The 21,148-nt window shown below is 43.8% G+C and overlaps 1 protein-coding gene across 2 annotated transcripts in view; it reads right to left on the bottom strand.

The window, feature by feature from the left end:
* The window catches only part of Minar1 (membrane integral NOTCH2 associated receptor 1), a 34,457-nt gene extending 13,560 nt beyond the window's left edge, over window positions 1-20,897 (bottom strand). For both annotated transcript variants that reach the window (XR_005973819.1, XM_041646634.1), the window contains exons 1-2: window positions 20,460-20,897; window positions 290-2,638 (exon numbers count right to left, since the gene is read on the bottom strand). Coding sequence is in view for 1 of the 2 variants with exons in the window: in XM_041646634.1 (XP_041502568.1) it covers window positions 290-2,590 (2,301 nt within the window). In the remaining variant the exon portion in view is untranslated. The remainder of the gene's footprint in view (window positions 1-289; window positions 2,639-20,459) is intronic.
* Window positions 20,898-21,148: the final 251 nt, after the last annotated feature.

Below are 21,148 nucleotides of genomic sequence, written 5' to 3'. Positions count from 1 at the left end.
GTGAGGTTTGCCTGCCTTGACGCACTCCCCCTTTCGTGAAATCCTTCTCACACCACCTGTCCAAAGATCCCAACCGCCCTGTTTACTGTCGGCAGGAGCACAGCGTGAGCTCCACCCAACTGGCTGGCACCTTGGCAGGACAAACAGCCTGCCCATGTTGCCCTCTCTGTTCTACTGCGCAGAGCCTGCCAATGCTGGAAGGGGAACCAGCAATGCACAGCTACCAGCATGGAATGTCTGGGGCTGTGGCAATGCTGAGACCAATCACGAGAACTTAAATTTCCATTACCTCCTTAGATTTCCGATGCCAGTCTTTGTTATCGCTCGGGCCCGCATCTTTGATCTCCTCTTCGTTGAGGCTCATGCGGTTGGTATAAGTGATGGTTCGCCAGTCTCTGGGAGAGTTGGAGATGCTGGCAATTTTGGACTCTGTGGCACTGTTCTCCTCAGTCAGGGACCTGGAAGATGGCCTGGTAAAGAGGCTTTTCTTTAAGGCCTTGACTCGCAGGCTTTCACTGTTGCTTCCGCTGGCGTCGGAGCAGCACCAGTCGGGGCTGTTCTCCAGTTTGGGCCCATGGGAGCCACTGTGTGCACGGAAGACCCTCGGAGAGACACTGTCATCAGAGGGTGCCTCGCTGGTCAAGGAATTCAAGTCAATCTGCACGTTCACTTTCTCCGGCTGCTGTATTTTCTGATCCAGTTTATTGAGCTTTCCAAGGACCTGGGAGATTTCCTCACGGACCCCTGACAGCGATTCCAGCTTCCGCTCGATCTCACCGATCCTGAGAACCAGTTTGCAAACGCTGGTCTTCAACTCTTCTTCAGAATGGTGGACATTTTCAGGCCGGTTACACTTGTCTCCCTTGCTGCTGGAGGCTCCATTGGTGATTTTGGCGAGGTTATGCTCTGGGGAGCTGTCACAGTCTGACTTGTGAAGCTGAGACAAGGAGCCGGTGCTATTGTAGCAGGATGACTGTATCACTCCTGTGGAGCCATTGATGCTCATGTCATCAAGAAACCGGAAAATGTCACTGATGTCGTCGCTGACAATTTCCGAGTCGTCATCCGAGTGCTTCATGGCATGTCTGTCACTGTATTTGGCCTGGCCCAGAGTACACAAGTCCTTACATTTTGGGGCCTCCAGCACATGCTGCTCTGTCTGGGTACCCACACTGCTGGTGTCTGAGCTGTGCTGCCCACTGGTGCAGCTGATGCTCTTTTCTTTAAACTTTTTGGCTGCTTCGTGCTTCTCCAGGTCAACAGGGGATGAGATCTCTTTAGATTTGAGTCCATTCGGTTTCACTGCATAGCCAGCAGGGAGAACTTTCTGTTGATCCTTTGGCACCAGGTAAGTTGGATGCCTATCTGGGCCTGAGAAGTTGGGGGTCTGGCTGCCAGAATTTGGATAGCGTAGCTTCTCCTCAGAGGGATTTCTATTGAAAAAAGACCGTTCAAAGTCAGGCACTTCCTCCGTGTTTAGGCTCCAGCTTTTGGCGGGCCATGGAGTCTGTTTACTGGACCTTCCTGGACAGCGCCTAGCATCTTGTGTTCCCATTACTGGGGTGGGTCCAAAATAGGTAGAGGCTTGAAGGTCATCTAAGCTTTCGTGCTTTGCCCGCCTTTTGTCAGGAATTGGGGAGTACACTGGATTCAGGTACTGGTTGTGGTAAGGCATCTCAAAGCTGTGGTTAAAGAACGGTGGCTTGTGGAGCTCCTTCTGACTCTGGGTCTCCCCACGGTCCCCCTCAGCTTTGTTAGTGGGACCCACAAAACTGGGGGATACAGTCATGAGATTGTGGAATTCTTCTTTGAAGATGTTCCTTTTCTGAACACAAGACTGAACCACAAATGGTTCCTCACTGGAGATGAAGGTCTCCTTGATACCTTGGCTGATGGACAGTGAGTCCTGATCTGAAATGGATTCATTCTCGATATTCATGGGGAAATAGGTCCTCTGCATCTCACAGGGCTGGGGGCTGGCCACAGAATACGGGGAGAGGGCTTGTAGCCTGTCCAGAGATGCTGCCCGGTTTTTCACCTCTTTGCTGACACCCAAGAGGAAGTTGGGCTCAGAGGCAGGGACAAACTGTGGACATTCCTTACAGTCCCTCTTCCGGCATTTGGACGATTGCCTGGTGGGGTAGCCTCGGCTGAAGGGCCTCTCACCTAGCTCACAGTTCATAGGCTCACAGACTGTTGGATTGCACACCTCGGTGTCTGACCTGCAAGATTCAAAGGATGCCTCCTTCTTGCGTACCTTGGGGCAACTTGTGGGTAGCTTCTCCTTGGCGGTGCCGCCATTCATTTGGATCAGGTTGAAGATTGTCACGATATCTGCTGCCACCATGATCTTCTTTGACTGCTGATTGTTTACAGAGCATTTCATCTTGTCTTTGAATAAGGTGGCTGGAAAGTTGGGGTCGAGACACGCTGTGTAGAAAAGCACGCTTCTCAGTTTGGCAAGCTGCGACAGATCAAACTGAGCACATAGTGACTTGCACAGGTCTTGATAGGAAACAGTATTTTGCTTACTGTCCAGTTCTTCTAAGATCTTCACCAAAAAGAGAGACACTTCCTGATTGGTCTCCATGATTTAGAATTTGCAAGCTCACTGACTACACTGGAATATCAGTCAGTTCTATAGTAACGACAGCAGAAGAGAAAGCAAGAGAGACAGTTAGAAACAGTGGGAGAGTTCTGAGTCCAGACTTTTCTGCGCCATTAAAAAAACAAAAACAAACAAACAAACAAAAATTAAAAAAAAAAACAAGAAAAACATTTTAATGACTAAAAATGTCTCAGGGCTTTAAAATCTTACATTTGATTTAGCAATTCCTTTCCTAGGAATCTACCTCAAAGAACCAATGAAAATTAGACACAACAATCTTCACTACAAGATATTCATAATAGCAAAGAAATATTGTAAATATCACAGTAATAAGAAATACATAAATAAAACAAGTTATAATACACAACGAGCTTTCCTGAACATAAAATTTCATAAGCGTACATTCTTATAATACAACTTTATCAGTTTAGAAAAAGATCAAACTGCTAGGATATGCAATGCGAATAAAGAAGGCAGAGCCAAAAGACAACACATTGTACTATATGATTCTATTTTATTTCCACTCTAAAATATAGACCAGTAGTGGGGAGCATGGGGAAATAATCTAGATCAATAGTCTGTATCTTGGTAGTTGTGTTTGCAAAATACATCCATCAAGTGCATGGAATTATACACTTGAAAGTGTGAATTTTACTGCATATAAAGGATGCTTTAACTTAAAAATTATCCGAAACTTTTATGATAAAAGTAAGATACACTACTGAGTAAAAAATATGAAATGAAATCTGCATAAAGTAAAACCTTCATGATGTGCAATCACATATTCCTAAAAACCAAAATGAAAGAAGATGATGTGTACTCAAATGTAAATAGTAGTTAAGTTTGAGCTTTAAATATGGATTGCTCTCTGAAACAGTACTCTCTTTAGCTCCATATCTTATCATGCAAATTTTCAGAGCTACAGCAAAGTTGAAGTAATATTATCACAAACACTCATGTATCCACCATCTGGATCTTACCATTAATGGTTTACTATATTTGGTTGATAACATATCTATCCATAATCAAGCCACCTGATTTTTTATACACTCTAAAGTAACTTGCAGGAATCCATGCACTGACCCCTAAGTAATTTATAATGCACATCACTTTTGCAAGTCCAATGGTTATTTTGATTTTGATTTTTCTATAAACTTTACATACAATGAAGGACACAAACATTAACAGTACCTTGTCTGGTTTTGGCAAATATGTATGCCTATGTAGTAACCGATGTCTATATAAACCATGTAACTATATAACCAATGCCTATATAAAAATTTAGAATGTTTCCCCTTACTTCTCCCATAAAGTCCCTAATACTGTTTTTATTTTATAGACAACTTTTATTTTTCTTAATAATTTTTCATCTTTTCTAAAGTTCCTACAATGAGCAAATACTATGCAATCATCAAACAATAATAACAATAAATCTGGCTTTGGCCAGCCAAGCCTACAGAGGACTCCCTGGACAGGAGCCGATGCAGTCCCTCTGCAGGCTGTGCAAGGAGAGTGTCTTTCAGCCAGCCACACGCTGGAGCTTGTCTCTAGCCCTGAATGCCAAGCAAAAATGGCCTGCAAACTTCCCCTGAGGGAAAAGTCACCCCTGAGCCTCAGCATCTGATGTCAGTTACTAGGGAGGCCAGGGAGGCCATCCTAGACAGTCTGCAGGACAAGGCATTCTTTGCTGCCATTTTGTTGAGCATATTCTTTGCTTATTATCTGTTGTTTCTGCTGTGTTTGTAATGGTTGCATTAGTGTGGACTGTCCCCTTTTTTTCCTCCCCACCCTCATAGCTGCCCTGTAGAGACCTTGAGTGGATCCTGAGCGAACCGGGCTTCCCACACCAGCCATAGGCCACATCAGTGGTTTCCCGAGAGGGGAAGAGAAAGTTCCAGCCTTCCCACCCAAGGGTCCACTCTCAGATGGAGATCCTCCTCACCACATGCAGCCACGCCGTGGATGCCTGCCATCACTGCACTAAATTCAACTGGGGAGGGAGGCGATATGGAAGAGAATCCCAGCACGAACTAAACTGAAATAAAAAAAATTAAAAATCAAATAGGATTTCTATAAGAAAACTTCGCATGGATTAGCGTAGGCATCGCTTCTGAAATTTAAAATACATCAGTGACACCCACTGTGTGTTCTTCTGAGCACATGCTGCTTAAAAGGGGCCCACTGAAACCCTTTCTACACCACCTACTGCCCTGTGTGATCGCGACACCCACCAGGCAGAAGCAGGAGGATTGTTGCTATTTCCAGGCCATCCTGGTCTACATAGTGAGTTCCAGTCCAGCCTAACTCTGTCTCCTGAACACTAGACATATTTTAATTGCCATTGATTTTTAAATTGGCACAGTTCTGGAAGGTCTAGCTCATTCTCCACAAAACCAATTAATTTCCTCGGACAATATTTCAATAGTGGAAGGCTGCAGGCTCTTTTTCCATCCTGAGGGCAGCTGGTCCTAATAGGCTTTTCTAAATCTTAGTATGGTCCCTGCCATAAATGTCTGGAGACTTGTGGCTAGCCCTTACTTCTCATAGTAAAGGGAAATAAAGTTTAGCAGGTTCTGTTCCTACTGGGAAGGAACAAGCCACCAGGAGACAGACTTCGCCCACACAGTGCCTCTGCCCTGCCCCAGCCCTCGCTTCCCTCGGATGAAAACATTCTGTGTCAGGATGTTCTAGCTTGCTAGAGGCGAGGACAACCTGTCACGCTTGGTCTTGAAGTAAATAAATGGGTGTAGCTATCAGAGCATAGGACAAATGAATGTAATTTAGAGAATAGCGTGCAGCAAATGCATATCGTATTTTATGGATTTGGTGGCACAAATCGCATTCATAGCAATTTTTTACTTTAATCCCTGTAACCACCTTAAAAAACCTCTTTTGCTTTCACAATTGCTCTCTGACAGATGAGGAAATGGGACCAGGGAACTTAAAGGCAACTGAGAGCGATAAGACCTAAATCCAGGACTGCTGAGCTGAGTTTACTCCCTGTCCACCATGTACCTCCCAGGAAAGCCCCAAGATATGACTACCCAGAGAGGCCTTCTCAGTCAGCACTGTTGCTTTACTTGGTGGAAATATATCCCTGAAATATCTATTTGCAAAAATCTGTTTACAAAACTAAGACTCATTGTCTCCTGATGGAAGGATAAATGTTATGGGTAAAGCTGCATCATTTAATTATATTATTATCAATATCATTATTATCATTAGAACTAAAACCAGAGTGGGCTAGGGAGATATCTCAGTAGTAAACTGTTTGCTGAGAAAACATAACCATCTGAGTTTGGATCTTTAACATCCACACAAAAAAGTCAGGTACTGTAGTATACAACTGCATCCCAAGCACTGGAGTTAGAAAGTAGGAGATGAACAGATCCCCGGAGCTCATTGGCCAGCCAACCTAGCCAAGTCAATGAGCTCAAGGTTCAGGGAGAGACCCTGTCTCAAAAAATAAGGTGGAGAGATAATAGAGATCACCCGATGCCAACAATATGTATCTACGTATTTTGTGGTTAGTTTTATGTCACCTTGACACAAACTAGAGTCATTTGGGAGGAGATAACATTCATTGAGAAAATGCCTCCATCGGACTGGGCTTTAGCCAAGTCTCTGGGGGCATTTCTTAGTTAATGATTAATATGAGAGGGCTCAGGCCACTGTGGATGGTGTCACCCCTAGGCAGGTGGCTCTGTGTTGTAGGAAAAGCAAGTTGAGTGAGCCATGGAGAACAAGACAGTAAACAACATTCCTCCATGACCTCTGCTTCAGTTCCCACCTCCAGGTTCCCTCCTCAAACTACTTCCCTGACTCCCTCTCATGCTGGACTATGCTGTAAGAGGAAATAAAGGTTTTCCTCACTGAGTTGCTTTTGGTTGTGATATTTTATCACAGCAACAGAAAGCAAAGTAGAACCCATGTGCATGTACCCACATGAACACATACATACACAACATACAATTGGCACTAGAAGCCTAGGGATGGAAACAGGTGCACAGATTTAGGTGTGGTCCAACATTAGAGAAGCTGTAAGACTGGCTACGTAACTCCCAGATACCCAGAGAGCAACAGGAGTAAAGTGGGAATGTGCTGACCATGAACTCCCAGGCTCTTTGGGTAATAACAGGAGCCAATGTGCACTATGAAGCCTCAGACAGGCTATGTACCACACAAACAACTCTACAGAGTAGGAAGAGCATCCTCAGTTACAGAGAAGGAAACAAAGGAACTGATTGACAAGTTTCATGCTAACCAGAGAAAATACCCAAGTTGCCTGATGTTCAATATTGAACAAGTGGCCCAAAGCCTTTTGCCACTGTGCCAGACTCATCCTTGTATTAAAGGGAGCAAATATGTCCATGTGCAATGAAGTAGAGAGAAGTGGACTCTCCCAAGTAGACTGATGTAGCTAGCATGTGGCATCAAGTTTGAAAATTGATTCCATTCTATATAAAGAGCAAGACAGCTTGCCTGAAGCACAATTTGGGCCTCTCTTTTTTTTCATTTCCAAGTTCTTTAAAGTCTTCTATTTCCCACTGTAGAAAACTACATCCTCAATCACACACTTCCAGGGACCTTCATTAGTCCCATGAGTTACTGCCTCTGCCTAGATTACACTTCTCCTCAGAGAGAAAATAACAAGCTGGCTGTGGGACTCATTATTCAACTCTTATTAAATAGGAAGGAAGATCATAAACTCATTCCTTAGGGAAGTTCTGAAAACCAAAGGTGAAGTTTCCACTCAGAGTCAATGGAAATGTCTTCTCAATTCTCAAGCCATGTGACTCCCAAGCCAGACTTCTCCCTGACCATTGCTACTCTGTACCCACCCCATGCACCGGTCTCTCATCTGCAATCATTCATCCCTATAGTCCATTTTTCTGGGGCTGGAGAATGGCGCAATTGATAAAGCACTTATAGCATAAACATGCAGAGCCAGGTTCAGTCTCCAGAACCCACAGTTTTTCAGTGACAGGCACAGAGCTATGTGTCCATCATCCCACTGCTGAGGAAGCAAAGACAGGTAGATTCCTGGGGCTAGCCAGTCTGTCTCACCAAAGATGTGAGCTCCAAGTTCACTGAGAGTCCCTATTTCAAAAGGTAAGGTAGAGAGCAGTCGACAATTTTTGTAGCTCCTGGGTCTCCACGTGAATGTATATTACACACAAAACCACAAAACTATTTCTGTAGTGCCCAGCATGTGTACAACACTAGGCAAGTATCAGGTGGAAAAGCTAACACCATCTCTTTCTGGTGCCCATGGTCTCCATGAGGAAAATGGTCTTTGGGATCAGTGCTGGTTGTGACAACAGTGATCACCAACAAAGTTCCTCATTTTACAGATATGGAATTTGGAGCCCAGATGGTGAGCTAAACCGTTCAAAGACACATGTGGAAGTAGTGGGAAATCTGGTCCTGGTAGCCAATACTCTTGACACCTATCCTATTTTTCCATACAGCATGCCAGTGGTGAATGCCAAGGATCAGAGGAGCTTAATCAAGGTGTCTCAGTCAGTGGCAAGATAGAATACAGCCAAGAGGGTAAAGGGAAGACAATTTTGTAGAGGAGATACTATCTCCGGTGGCCTAAAATGGTGTAGGAGGGTCATCTGTCTATGTGTTACTTTCATTGGTTAATAAAGAAACTGCCTTGGCCTTTTGATAGGCCAGCCCTCAGGTGGGTGGAGTAGACAGAACAGAATTCTGAGAGGAAGAAAACAGAGTTAGGCAGACGTCATGATTCTCTGACCTGAGATGGATGTAGGTTAGGATCTTTTCTGGTAAGGCACCACCTCGTGGTGCTATACAGATTATTAGAAATGGGTTGATCAAGATGTGAGAATTAGCCAATAAGAGGCTAGAACTAGTGGGCCAGGCAGTGTTTAAATGAATACAGTTTCCGTGTAATTATTTCGGGTGAAAACTAGAGATGAGTGTTTTGAGTTTAGGGGGGAAGGGACAAAAAGTGCTCCAGGCGAAGGTCAGATAGCCAAAAGGTGCAGGACAACAGAGTGGAGTCTATAGGTTTTGTCAGGATGAGGAAAGAAGGGAGGAACAGACAAACAGATGGGAATTAGTTAGGGTACTCTGTGCTTTGGAAAGATGCCTCCAAAATTCAGGTACAATCAAGAGTCTGACTTTTAAGAAATGATTAAGTCATACAATGCCTAATACATTGGATTAGGGTCCTTTAGAAAGACATTTCATACAGCCTGGCACATGCTTGCTCTTCCACCTTTTGCTAGGCTGAGGATGTGGCAAGAAAGCGTTCACCAGACATTAGAAGCTGCTGCCTTTCTATGGATCACCTAGCTTCCAGGGCCATAAATGATAAATTAACTTTCTCTCTAAGTTACTCAGTTTTAGGTACTCTGTGACAGGAGAACAGTTCCCTAAGACAGGCAGAATACTGACTGCAGCGAAGGAGGTCACAGGAAACAAGAGTTGGGATGGGGTCATAGGTAGTTGGTGTGGGGGCAGCAGTGGGGTGAAGCTGACCACCCCACATACGGGATGCCCAGATTGGGATCCACATACTCAGATGTATATTCTTTTCTAACGTTCAGAGCTCTGATGTTTCTGGACAAGGGGAGAATTCCAGACTCTTCTGAATCCTGATCCATGGCTATTCTCACTATAGAACAGTCTGTGACTTTGGAAAGGGCAGGAACCAGATGCCTGACTTTTCTCCCAGCCCACCTCCGTTACACTGTGGCGTCTTGTTACTTCTCAAGCAGCAGTCCAGCAGTGATAAAGGCTAGTGTGAAGCCTACAAAGCTAAAGAGAATGTCTGCCCTTCTCCACCCAAGACATAAGTGTTCACACTGCTGACATTGGATCTTAATCAAAATAGAGCAGAAGAGAGATTGCTCTAACAGTCTTGGGAGTGCTGTGTGAGATCTCTGGATATATCATTCTGACTCACTCCTAAAGGCTTAATCACCCCTCTGTCACTAGCAACTCAGAAATCTGATACGAGTGGCTAGCATAAGCCTTGAACTGGATTAGCAAAAGTCAGCTGTAAAGTATTTCTATTAAAGCACTCCCATATACTTTTCAAAATACAAAATGAACTAGCCACAATGTTCTCACTTCACTCACAGGCATAAAAAGCTCACCTCGGGAGACTTCAGCAGCAGCATTGCTGGAAATCCTGGCATCTTGTTTGTTTCTTTCTTTCTTTCTTTTTTCCAGGTTGATCATTGTTCTAGTGATTTAATGAAAATGTGGGCTCAGGACTATAAAAGAAAAGTCTCAGTCTAGAGATCTAAAATTTGTGATCTGGAGCTTCTTCATTCTTCATGTTTCCCTTGATTTAAATTTCAAATCAAAGGAAAGAGAGCCTGGGTTTTTCCATACAGATCTGCTGAAGAGGGTATTAAGGAAATGGGAAGGGAACTGTGGTTCCATTGGTCTAGTGTGTCCCTGAGAAGCCTGGCCTAGGCTTCAAGCCCTTAGTTTAGAATTCAAAGTGATAAAGCTATCCCCAGATCTGAAGGGAAGGTGCATTCTTAACATGGTATCTGATATCCTAGAGATTCTGGAAAGCATTCTCTTTTGTTTTTAACATGCAATGCTAAACTTGCAAGAGGGCAAGACAAATGCTCAGAAAACCAGAGATAAAGCTGGAAATCACAGGAGGCAGGGAAATACTTAGGCTGTCCTGGAGGGCAAGGAAGTCTTACTGGGAGAAGTGGAGGGCAGAGAGTAGGAACTTGGAGTATGCATTGAACTGTTTTCTATCTAACCCAAATTACAGAAAGAAAGGAGGTGAAGGTATCTGTTAGCCAAAACAGGAAATAAAGACATTTGTCACCCTCTGCCTAGGTTCTGTATCCAGACTCAAAAGTCTTTAAGATGTAGACTTTGTTTTATGTTTCTAAGATATATATGTATATATAGAGAGAGAGATATGTGGTATATACCTTACATATATGTTTTATATATGTGTGTATATATAACAATGTAAACATTTTAAAGACTTTTACATCTAAAGTTGATGCTCCAGTGTACAAAAATTCTTAATCTAAGAAATCAAAACCTGTTTTATGTTGACAGTCTTCCTAATAGCAGTGGGAACATGTATAAGACTGCCTTGGACAGTTACGGGGTTTTGTGCAGGATCACTGTCTTAGAGAAGAAATAAGAGTCATAATTTTACAAATTAACACAAAAGAAAAAAATGGTTAGGCTAGGCGGTGGTGACACACACCTTTAATTCCAGCACTTTGAAGGCAGGAGTAGGCAGATCTCTGTTAATTCAAGACCTGGTCTACAAGAGCTAGTTCCAGGACAGGCTTCAAAGCTACAAAAAAACCCTGTCTCAAAAAAGCAAAACGAAAATGGGGGTTCAACAATGAGTCAAAAGACATAAAACAGCTAGCAATATTTTAAGTCCAAGAATTTCACAAAGGGGAAGCACAGTTTTAAAAGGTATAAATATAAATACATCACCAGTGTATTTATACATACATATATAGAATAGGTAGTCTAACTACAACACTGAGAACATTATACTATCTCAATACTACATGTAGAAACACAATCACTCCTTACAAAACAATGAACAAATTCAGTAAAATGCCACTTAAGTGAAGTGAAAAGTAGTGACCTGAATGATCTAGGAGCATATACCAGAGGCAGGACAAGGAGAAACAGAAATAAGAGGTGTGAAATTGGGGCTTAAGACCTACTCAGAGAAGGGGAAGTTTCAGATGGTCTAATAGAAAATCCAGCAAAAAAAGTAAGAGAATAGCAGAAAAATTATTATGTCTAGATAAGTTCCAGAATTTACAGCACAAGCTTTCAAGGAGGGAAGAAGACATCAAAAGGTGTTTATGCTTAGATACCCAAACACATCATATTGAAACTCGCGTATGTCAGACACAAAAAGAAAACCTTAACTTAAGAAACTGAATTCTAAAGTTCTTAGTTTTTAAGAATAAAAATAAAGAGCAACAAGCTAAAATAAAATGCTTAAGATGCTAAATAAAAATTAAAATGTTTATAATTCTATTAGAAGAAACTATTATTTAGGAATGAAAAATTTTAAAAATCTCATAATTTATCATTCACATTCCTCAGAAAGAAACTGAATTCAGATAAATAAAACAAACATATTGTAATACTGTACAAATGTACAAAACAATGGATGGCTAACTTTACAGGCAAAATGGAAAAGGGCTGGATGAGAGTTTAAATTTCTTGGGACTTTCTTTATGTTATTCAGAGTAGGAAAGATAAGCCAAGGTAGTCTGGATAATAAGCTAAAATCTATTAGGAAACATTACAGGTAGTCATTTACAAAGCAGAAATAAACTATTTAATATAGGGCTTCTGATCCAGATGACAAAATTATTTCTTTTTTTCTGTTCCATATGAATATTTCTATTTTTTAATTTTTAAATTTATTTTACATACCAACCACAGTTCCCCCTCTCTACTCTCCTCTTCCCTTCCCCCCACCTCCTTTCTTAACACTACTCCACCCCACTTGCCCCCACCACCATCCACCCCTCAGAAAGGGTAAGGCCTCCTACAGGGAGTCAACAAAGCCTGACACATCAAGTTGAAGTAGGACCAAGCTCCTCTTTCTTGCATCAAGACTGAGCAAGGCATCCCTCCATAGGGAATGTGTTCCAAAAAGCCATCTCATGTGCCAGGAACAGGTCCTGGTCCCACTGCTAGGGGGCCCACAAAAAGAGCAAGCTACACAACTGTGACCCACATGCAGAGGGTCTAGGTCAGCTCCATGCAGGGGCCCTAGCTGTTTGTCTAGAGTTCATGAGCTCCCAAAAACTCAGGTCAGCTGTCTCTGTGGGTTTCCCTGTCAAGATCTTGAACCCACTTGCTCATATAATCTCTCCTGCCTCTCTTCGACTGGACTTCCGGAGCTTGGCCCAGTGCTTAGCTGTGGATCTCTGCATCTGCTTCCATCTGGATGAAGGTCCTATGATGATAACTAGGGTCGTCACCAAAGATAGAATTATTTCTTTCTTTCTTTTAATTTATTTTTTATTAGATTTTAAAAAAGAATACCAATTCAAATTCCCACTCTCTCCCCTCCTCGCATTCCCTCCATACACCCTCCTACCCAGCCCCCCCCTCCAATCCTAAAAGAAGGCAAGGCACCCTTACTCTGTGGAAGGTCCAAGACCCTCCCCACTACATCTAGGCTAAGCAAGGTATACATCCAAAGAGAATAGGATCCCAAAAAGCCAGTACATGAGACAAATCCCAGTGCCACTGCCAGTGGCCCCTCAGTCTGCCCCGGCCATACAACTGTCAACCACATTCAGAGGGACTAGTTTGGTCCTATGCTTGTTCCTTCCCAGTCTGGCTGGAGTTGGTGAGCTCCCAATAGCTCAGGTAAACTGCTTCAGTGGATGAACCCCTCATGGTCTTGACCTCTTTGCTCATATTCTCATTCCTTCTACTCTTCAACTAGACCTGGGAGCTCAGTCCAGTGCTCTGATGTGGGTCTCTACCTCTGTTTCCATCTGTTGCTGGACAAAGGTTCTATGGTGATATTTAAGATAATCCTCAATCTGGATAATGGCAATGCCAGTTCGGGCACCTTCTCCACCATTGCCTAGCTAGAATTATTTCTAAATACATATCACAACAAATGTAAAGAGTATGAACTTGTTAAAAGACAATGACTGAAGTTGTATTTGTAAGAAGAGATATAAAGCAGTCAAAGAGATATAGCCACAAATGCAATCACATAGATAGTAAAAATATAAAGAAAATCAGATATATCAGTCCAAAAGTATCAAAATGTGGATCATATTCACTGCAGGTAAATATCACAGACTCTAGAAAAAGCTGCCCAAGTTTTCATCTAAGCTATTCTGTCCTCTAGCTATGTGACTCTGACAAGTCTCCCTGTACATGTCTCCTTAGCTTTAACAATGTGAGTGACACAGCACCTACCTCAAATGACTGAGTTATTTTTGTAGCAGTACTTGGCAAATATTAAGTAGGCACTACAACTATTTTTATTATATTAACATAGAAGGGAAGACTTTAAATTGGAAAAAGAATTTGGGATTCAGAAAGCTACAAAAAATTATGAAACAACTCACCAGAACAATATAACCATATAAATTAATGCAGTAAAATTCACAAAACTATAGGAAATATGCCAAACTACGATCTCATCTTGAGACTTCTATATCATTCACACACACACACACACACACACACACACACACACACACACACGGGGAGAGAGAGAGAGAGAGAGAGAGAGAGAGAGAGAGAGAGAGGGAGATCTTAAAGAAAATTAGACTCTTAGTAAAATACAAGAAGGATGTTACAAACAGACTCTGAACCTAAGAATAAAGCTCTTAATTTAAAATAAATCATTTTGTAGTAGGGCTCTAAAGAACAAGAGTATTTCTTTTAAGGTAATCTATTTAACTTAAGCACTAACATGGGTTCACAAGTAAATAAAACTGTTGCCAACTATTCTTTTAATAGAGACAAGTGCAGTGGAGGGGTTGGCTTGGGATTACTCAAAATATAAACCCATATATTTTTAATAAATTTGAAAATAAACCTGAAAAATAAAGAACACATCAAAAAATAAACTTCCACATGGCTCTACCACACCATCAATGTCACAAAAACAGAGCCCAAATGTAGGAGTGTCATATTAAAAGAATATGCAAAAACACACATGGAAATGAAAACAACAGGCTCGGGACGGTGTGGACAGAAAAGTAGTGAAAGTCTTAAAATTCAGGCTCTGCTATGGACTACCTTGACATTTCGTGAAATCAGGAGAGCCTCAGAAAGCTTAGCCACAAGTTCCTACTCTGCTCCAATAGTAAGGTCCTTTACACAACCTTTCTTATTAGGGGACATGTACAGTTCCCACCTATCTCCCAGTAGCAGGGATGGGCTTCTTGCAGCACGTGTAATTATTCGAGCAGGCCAATCATGTCCTCCTGTGAGAACCTTTTGATATCACAGACCCTGTATCCCACAGCCCATTGTTCACACTACTCCCAGGTCCTATCCATGTGGCCCTGGGAAGTATGTAGCATTCACCAGGCTCCTTAGTAGGTGATGGTCAATCCCAGGGTCACATAACACGTATTCAGCTAATCTGGGATGGCCATTCTTCCTTCACCAAGGGGAAGAATAGCAGGTGACTACAACAAAAAGGAAATAAACTATAAGAGCCCTTTCCTTAAACAAACAAAAGCCAGGCGCTGAAGGAAAGCTGACAACCATTACCACCTTTGAAATCTCAGCTGCGCATGGGCATCTGTTACGATTGCCTTCTGTACTCGTCTTAATTTTTAGAAAATATGCACAAATTAAAAAAAAGTAAAGTCAGGCATGGTGGTGCACTTGGGACACTAAAGCAACGTGGTTAGGAGTTCAAGGCCAATGTGGGCTTAAGTGAGTTGCAGAACAGCCTGCTTTACATAATGCCCCTGCCAATAAATAAATGAATGAATAGATAGATAGATAGATAGAAGATAGATAGATAGATAGATAGATAGATAGATAGATAGATAGATAAGAGATACCGCTAGAAGGATAAGTTTCCACATACTCCCTTCTGGCTGAGACATGTTAAACGTGGTGCTAATTTACATAGACGGCTTGGCCAAGGTAAGAGCCACTAAGAAAACCGACCGCAAGTATTGTTTATTTGTTTGCTACCGTTTGTGCTTTGCCAGTTTAGTTTCCTAGCTTTATTTTATGAGGAAAACTCTTCATTTTAGAGGGAACAGGAAAGAATGATTTGCTCAAGGTAACTAATTAAGAATCCTGGTCAGCAAACTAGGCCCTCTGAATGTGGGTGACAGTTGTGTGGATTGGGCAGTCTATAGGAATACTGGCAGTGGGACCAGGATTTATCCCTAGTACTTGAACTGGCTTTTTGGAGCCCATTCATTTTGGAGTGATACTTTGTTCAGCCTAGATATAAAGGGGGAGGGCCTTGGTTCTGCCTCAAAGTGATGTGTCAGACATTGCTGACTCCCCATGGGAAGCCTTGCCTTCTCTGAGGAGTGGATGGGAGGGGAGTGAGAGGAAGGTAGCGGAAGCAGGAGGAAGGGACACGGTGAGAACTGGGATAGGTATGGAAAATGAGAAAATATCATTTTAAAAATAACTAACTAATTAATTGATTAATTAACAGAATCCTGGTCAGTAGAGCTGGAGAGGAAGCTCACTGGCTAAGAGGAGGACCCGATTCCTTTCCCAGCACCCACGCTGAGGACTCATGTCTGTCTGTAATCCCAGGTCCAGATGCTCTGGCATCCTCTTCTGGCCTCCTGGAGTGTGCTGCATCCATTCACATAGATACAAACACACAGATAAAACACACAAATAAAAGTAAACTATAAATACAGAAGAATTCTGGTCAAAGTAAAAAACAGTTTGGGTGGCTATATATTAAAACTTCAATAAATCAGTGGAACAGGATGACAAGAAGCAGACGAAGGCATAGGTCAGGATACAGCATATGACAGAGGCAGCATTTCAAGGCAATTCCAAGACCGTGGTTTGTTCAATAGAAATAAATTGGCTAAGTATTACTGGGATAGTCAGTAAACTATTGGTTAAACAAATGAGTTCACCTTTACTCCTGGTCTGCACATCAAAGCTGAAACAAAAATACAAAAGACTGAGTCAAGGGTTAGGTAATGTGGGATTCTGGAAGGATATTCTACAAGATCCCAAATGCTCAAATCGGTGAGAAAAGGGCAGATTCATTTAGATAATGAAAAGTGCTTGGTCACCATGTCTCTAGACATTATAAAATTAGGAAAAGGCAGGGAGCAGAAGCTTCTTGTATCTTATTGAGAGCTCTTAAAAATTAATAAGGAATAAATAACCCAAAACAAAAATGGCCGGTTTACAAAGGAAGGAAGGCAAAGGAGAAACATATGTTATCATAACAAATGAAGCAGAAAAGAGCAGCAATTAGTTTGATCATTTTATTATTAAAAAACATAAGGAGCCTGAAAATATTTTCATTCTGAAGTGGAAAAGCACCAAGTGAGGTGTTTAGCTCCTGATATAATTCAGGTAGGTTTCCCCACATAACCTTGTGTTGAAGACTTGGTCACCAGCCATAGCCCCACACTGCACATATACTACTACTCAAAGCCCATATATACCAACTGCCTATATCCAGCACACAGTACCAGCCCCAAACCAAACACTACCATCTACCCACACCTCATACACATCACCTACCCATACCCAACACATACCACTTACCATACAAACACATACCACCTAGCCACACTCCACACCCACACTACCTACACACATCCCACAATTCATGCATACTACTACTTCTCCCCCAAACATACTACCTACACAAACACAACAAATACTACCTACCCACATCCTACACATCTAACCTCCCCATATTCTATACCCTACACTTCTCCCAACCCTCCACCTTCACTCCACACTCACTACCTACCAACAACCCACACACCATCTACCCATCCTCTCAGACCCACTGTCTACCCATCCCCTAGGCATTACCTACCCATACTCTGGACCCACATTGCTCACACATGCATGGGGTACTCCTCTACCCCTCCTACCTATCCACACTCCCCTCCCCACACACACACATAGTCAAAAGAGTTCAGTTTCTACAGCTCTGACGAATCCTCCAACAACCTTTCCCTCATTTCTGATGGTGGCCTCTCATGCTACTGGTCACATAAACTTCCATGACATTCTGAAGTTCTCCAGTCCCTCTAAGTTTTTTGACCTTTTATGTTGGTTTCTTTTCCCTGCTACAGAGAATGGGCATCACTGAGGAAGACTCTCGAGTCAGAGCACAGAGTATCACTCACTGGCGAAGCCTTGCCAAGACAACAGAAAAGTCTGTTATGGAAGCTCTCATAATAGAGACCATGGAATAATACTCAGGGCACCAGAAAAACCACACAGTGGTCATGTTCAATAAGTCGTGCTGAAATGATGGTGTCAAATCACACACACACACACACACACACACACACACACACACACGCAACCCACAGTCTATTCTGAAGGTCATTCTGCCATAGCTATATTGCATGGCCCATTCATCCTATGAATTCATCCCACTCCCATAATACTTAATGAGAAAGGATTTCACGGGAGCCAGGGGTGGAGAATGAATACCACATTGAGGTGTGTGCTTGTCATTGGGTTAAGAAGGACTCAGGGCAGGCACACTGACAACACTGAATTAAAGACCACAACATTTCATTTGGAAAGCTCACAGGAGATGGTGTGCCACATTCCTGAGAGAAGCCTTCCAGTTCCGAGGAGCCCTTCAGTGCTCCAGAGGAAGCCAGACACCACACTGAGAATGAATAGGCTTCCGTGGCCCTCCCCCGATTTTTAATCAGTTTCATCCACTTAAATTTTTTGTAAGCTCAACATAAAGGGTTCTATTCTAAGAAAGATAAAAAGAAAGACATGGTTCAAGAATCTGGTTTGATACTCTATCTATATACACATATTTTATATATATATATCACATATATATAAATGCCCAAAAGCATGCAAAAAGTTAAGCATTAACCAAGATCACATAATGAATTAAAAGCATACAGCTGTCTCTGCTTGCCTTTCATTCAATATCCCTCTTTTTTTCTTTTCCTTTTAATTTACACTGAGCCTGCAGGGTAAGCTCCAAAAACAAACATTTGAATGTCAGCGGGAAAAGCTAATCAGGGAGCATTAGCACCATATTCACTGAGGAATCTGGAACCTTTTCCCAGCTAGACTGAGAAGGCATGCATTGCCACTTGACTGGTGCAGCAAGCAGGGCCTTCCCCTTCCTGCTCCTGGCCTTCCCATCCCACATCCCCCACCCCCAGGCACAGGCCATGGTCACAGGCCTGCTTTCTGCATCCTGTTGTCCAAGGTTTCCAAAGAGCTTGCTTGAGAAAACAGCAAAGAAAAGAATCTCATACTCACTCTGTGTGCTTTGCAAAAAGACAGAACAGACAACTTGCCAAAGGCACAAACATTTAAAGGGAACATTAGCCATTTTAAATGTTGGAAAGACATATTAATTTTTGCCTCTAGTATTGGCCAAGAAAATAATGACATTATATATCCAAAATTCCAAAGGACTACAGCACTGACAATGAAACCTTTGTCTCTCTTCCAACTATTAAGTGCTATGCAACACTTTCACACACCAAATTCGTCAGAAATGCAAATGAACTGTTTGAGCTGCTCTTTCCCTGGCAAGTGACACTTATTTTTACATAGTTGCAGATCTATACAAATCACTAACCCATGCAATAAGAACCAGGCTTTCCTGAGCCAGACATTTAAGGCTTTCCCTGCAGGCTCCAGTACCTAAGAAAATCTTCAAACTGGCTGATTCGCAGACATGTCGGCTTTTCCCATTCTACCTTATCCTTTGACACACAAAAGGAAAGCTTACTCAAAGGGGTTGGACATGAGTCACCCAACTCTCTCCCACTACTCTCTTTTGAGCAGTCTCTGCAAGGGCCCCCTCCCCAGGCTGTCAATGAGCTTGGAACTCATCTCAGAAGGCTCCTATACCCAGAGCAAGTGGCTAGCTTCTACCTGCAGGAAGACTTCATCAGGAGAAGTGGTAATGGAAGCTTGTTTGCAGGGAGATGGTGAGGCAGACCAGTCAAGTGCACTGCCTCTCGACTACTCCTGGAAATTCTTTTGGGTCATGCTGCATAACACCATAGTAGAGCCAAATAATCAAACCCCCAATCGTAGTCACAAGGGCAGCTGCCATGGTCCCACCAGCTCCCAACTAAATCACCCCATGCACAAAAGAAAATGTAAGTTCTACAAAACAGACCCGTTAATAGCACAGATGACATCTCTCCTCCTTTGGATCTTGGCAAACATTTACTTAATTCCCACTGAAAAGACAATCCGACCACAACCTCCCCCCCCCCTCCGTCGCCGCCGTGTGTACACTTCACACAAACAATGCTGTCTTGAACGCTGTTTGAGCAAGCTACTCAAATACCTTCCCCCTGCACTCCTGCAGAGAGGACCAATGATTACTTTGCTGGTTCGGTGGCCCCAGAGAGTACTGGACTTGGCAGGGATGGCGACAGAGCAGGTGGGAAAGGCTGCAGAGCGGTGAGCTAGTGTGTGAATGAACTGAAGCCCTGCTGCCAGCCAGGCCTGGCGTTCGTGCTTTCTGGCAGGTGAAGCTGACCATCTCCGGGAGGAAAGAAGCCCCTTTTCCCTATCAACGTGACTGGAAATCTCAATTTAAGAATGGGATACACGGGTCGGTTTTTCTAGGATTTGTTCAGTTTTCTTCCTTACTCTGCACCTCTCATATGTTGGGGTTTTTCACAGACAGCTCACCTACTTAACCCCCAAAGCACCATTGTCTGAAACGAATTCTCAATCAGGAAACAAATTCTCAACCAGGAAAACTTGCCCAAAACTACATAGTCTTTGGCCTTGTGTCTCTTCCTTCTTTTCCCTCCACCAGATATGGCCAAGCCTAGCGCCTGCCACATGCACGCACACACATGCATACCACACACTCACGCGTACACATACACACCATATGCGCGCGCACACGCACACCCCTTTCCCACTAGAGTACCTAGATCAGCGAAAAGCCCACTCCTCCCCACCCCCGCTCCCAGGTGGCTCGCAGTCGGGAACCCAGTGGAGCCTGGGAAAAGCGCCAGCAGCTCAGGACTTTACACAGTGCTCCTGTGAATCTAGCAGCCGGCACACAGTGATTACACCTTGTACACACACACATGCACATACTTGCACACACGTGCGCTCAGGTCCCCACCGGTCTCGGGCTCCCGCTCTCCGAAGTTACCTCTGAAGCTGCTCGGGCCCTGGGCTCCTGGCCCTCCGCACGTCTTCCGTGGCTCCCTAAGGGGGTGGTCCACACAGCTTCCAACGCGTGCTTCTCGAAGGTTCCCTAACCAAAAGAGCCCTAGGCTCCAGAGCAGCCCAAGCTCTGCACTTGGGGCGACACCCCTGGCATAGGGCGACTTCAGCCCTTAGAGCGCGGGGTTGGGATCTGAAGCCCAGGCTAAGGTCGCGCCCGGACTTCCCTGGGCAGCCGGCAGGCAGTACCCTCATGCATGATGCTGGGACTCTCAGTGGTTGGGGGATGCGGCCTCTGCGTCCCGATCTGCCCCAATCTCGGTTTCTGACGTTCGGTCAGTGCCACCACTTCACGGGCATGGATACCATGGGTAGTTCGGGCCGGGAATCCAATGGCCGGAGACCCAGTTTGTCTTCTCCATCTTCTCCCGCCTGGGAAGGTGAGGCGGGCAGGACTCTCCAGCAGCGAGTGCGCGCTCCCTGGGGCGGGAGGGGCGGACCCGGGAGGGGCGCGGCAATACCACCGAGGGCGTGCCCTGCCAGAGGCTGCAGTCGCCTAGAGAGTGGGTGCCCGCACCCTCAGAACCCTGAGAAGGCCCCTGTTCTTCCCAGGGTCGTGCCTGCTGCGCCGGGGCAAAAGCAAGCAGAAACTGGAGCTTGAGGGAGCCTAGCGGC

Source organism: Microtus oregoni, unplaced genomic scaffold (genome assembly GCF_018167655.1).
Source record: "Microtus oregoni isolate MIOR12 unplaced genomic scaffold, Mior012 000139F_ref0000186, whole genome shotgun sequence".
In the NCBI taxonomy this organism is placed as follows: Eukaryota; Metazoa; Chordata; class Mammalia; order Rodentia; family Cricetidae; genus Microtus; species Microtus oregoni.
The sequence above is the reverse complement of the archived record's forward strand: the minus strand, read 5'-3'. Positions and strand labels throughout refer to the sequence as shown.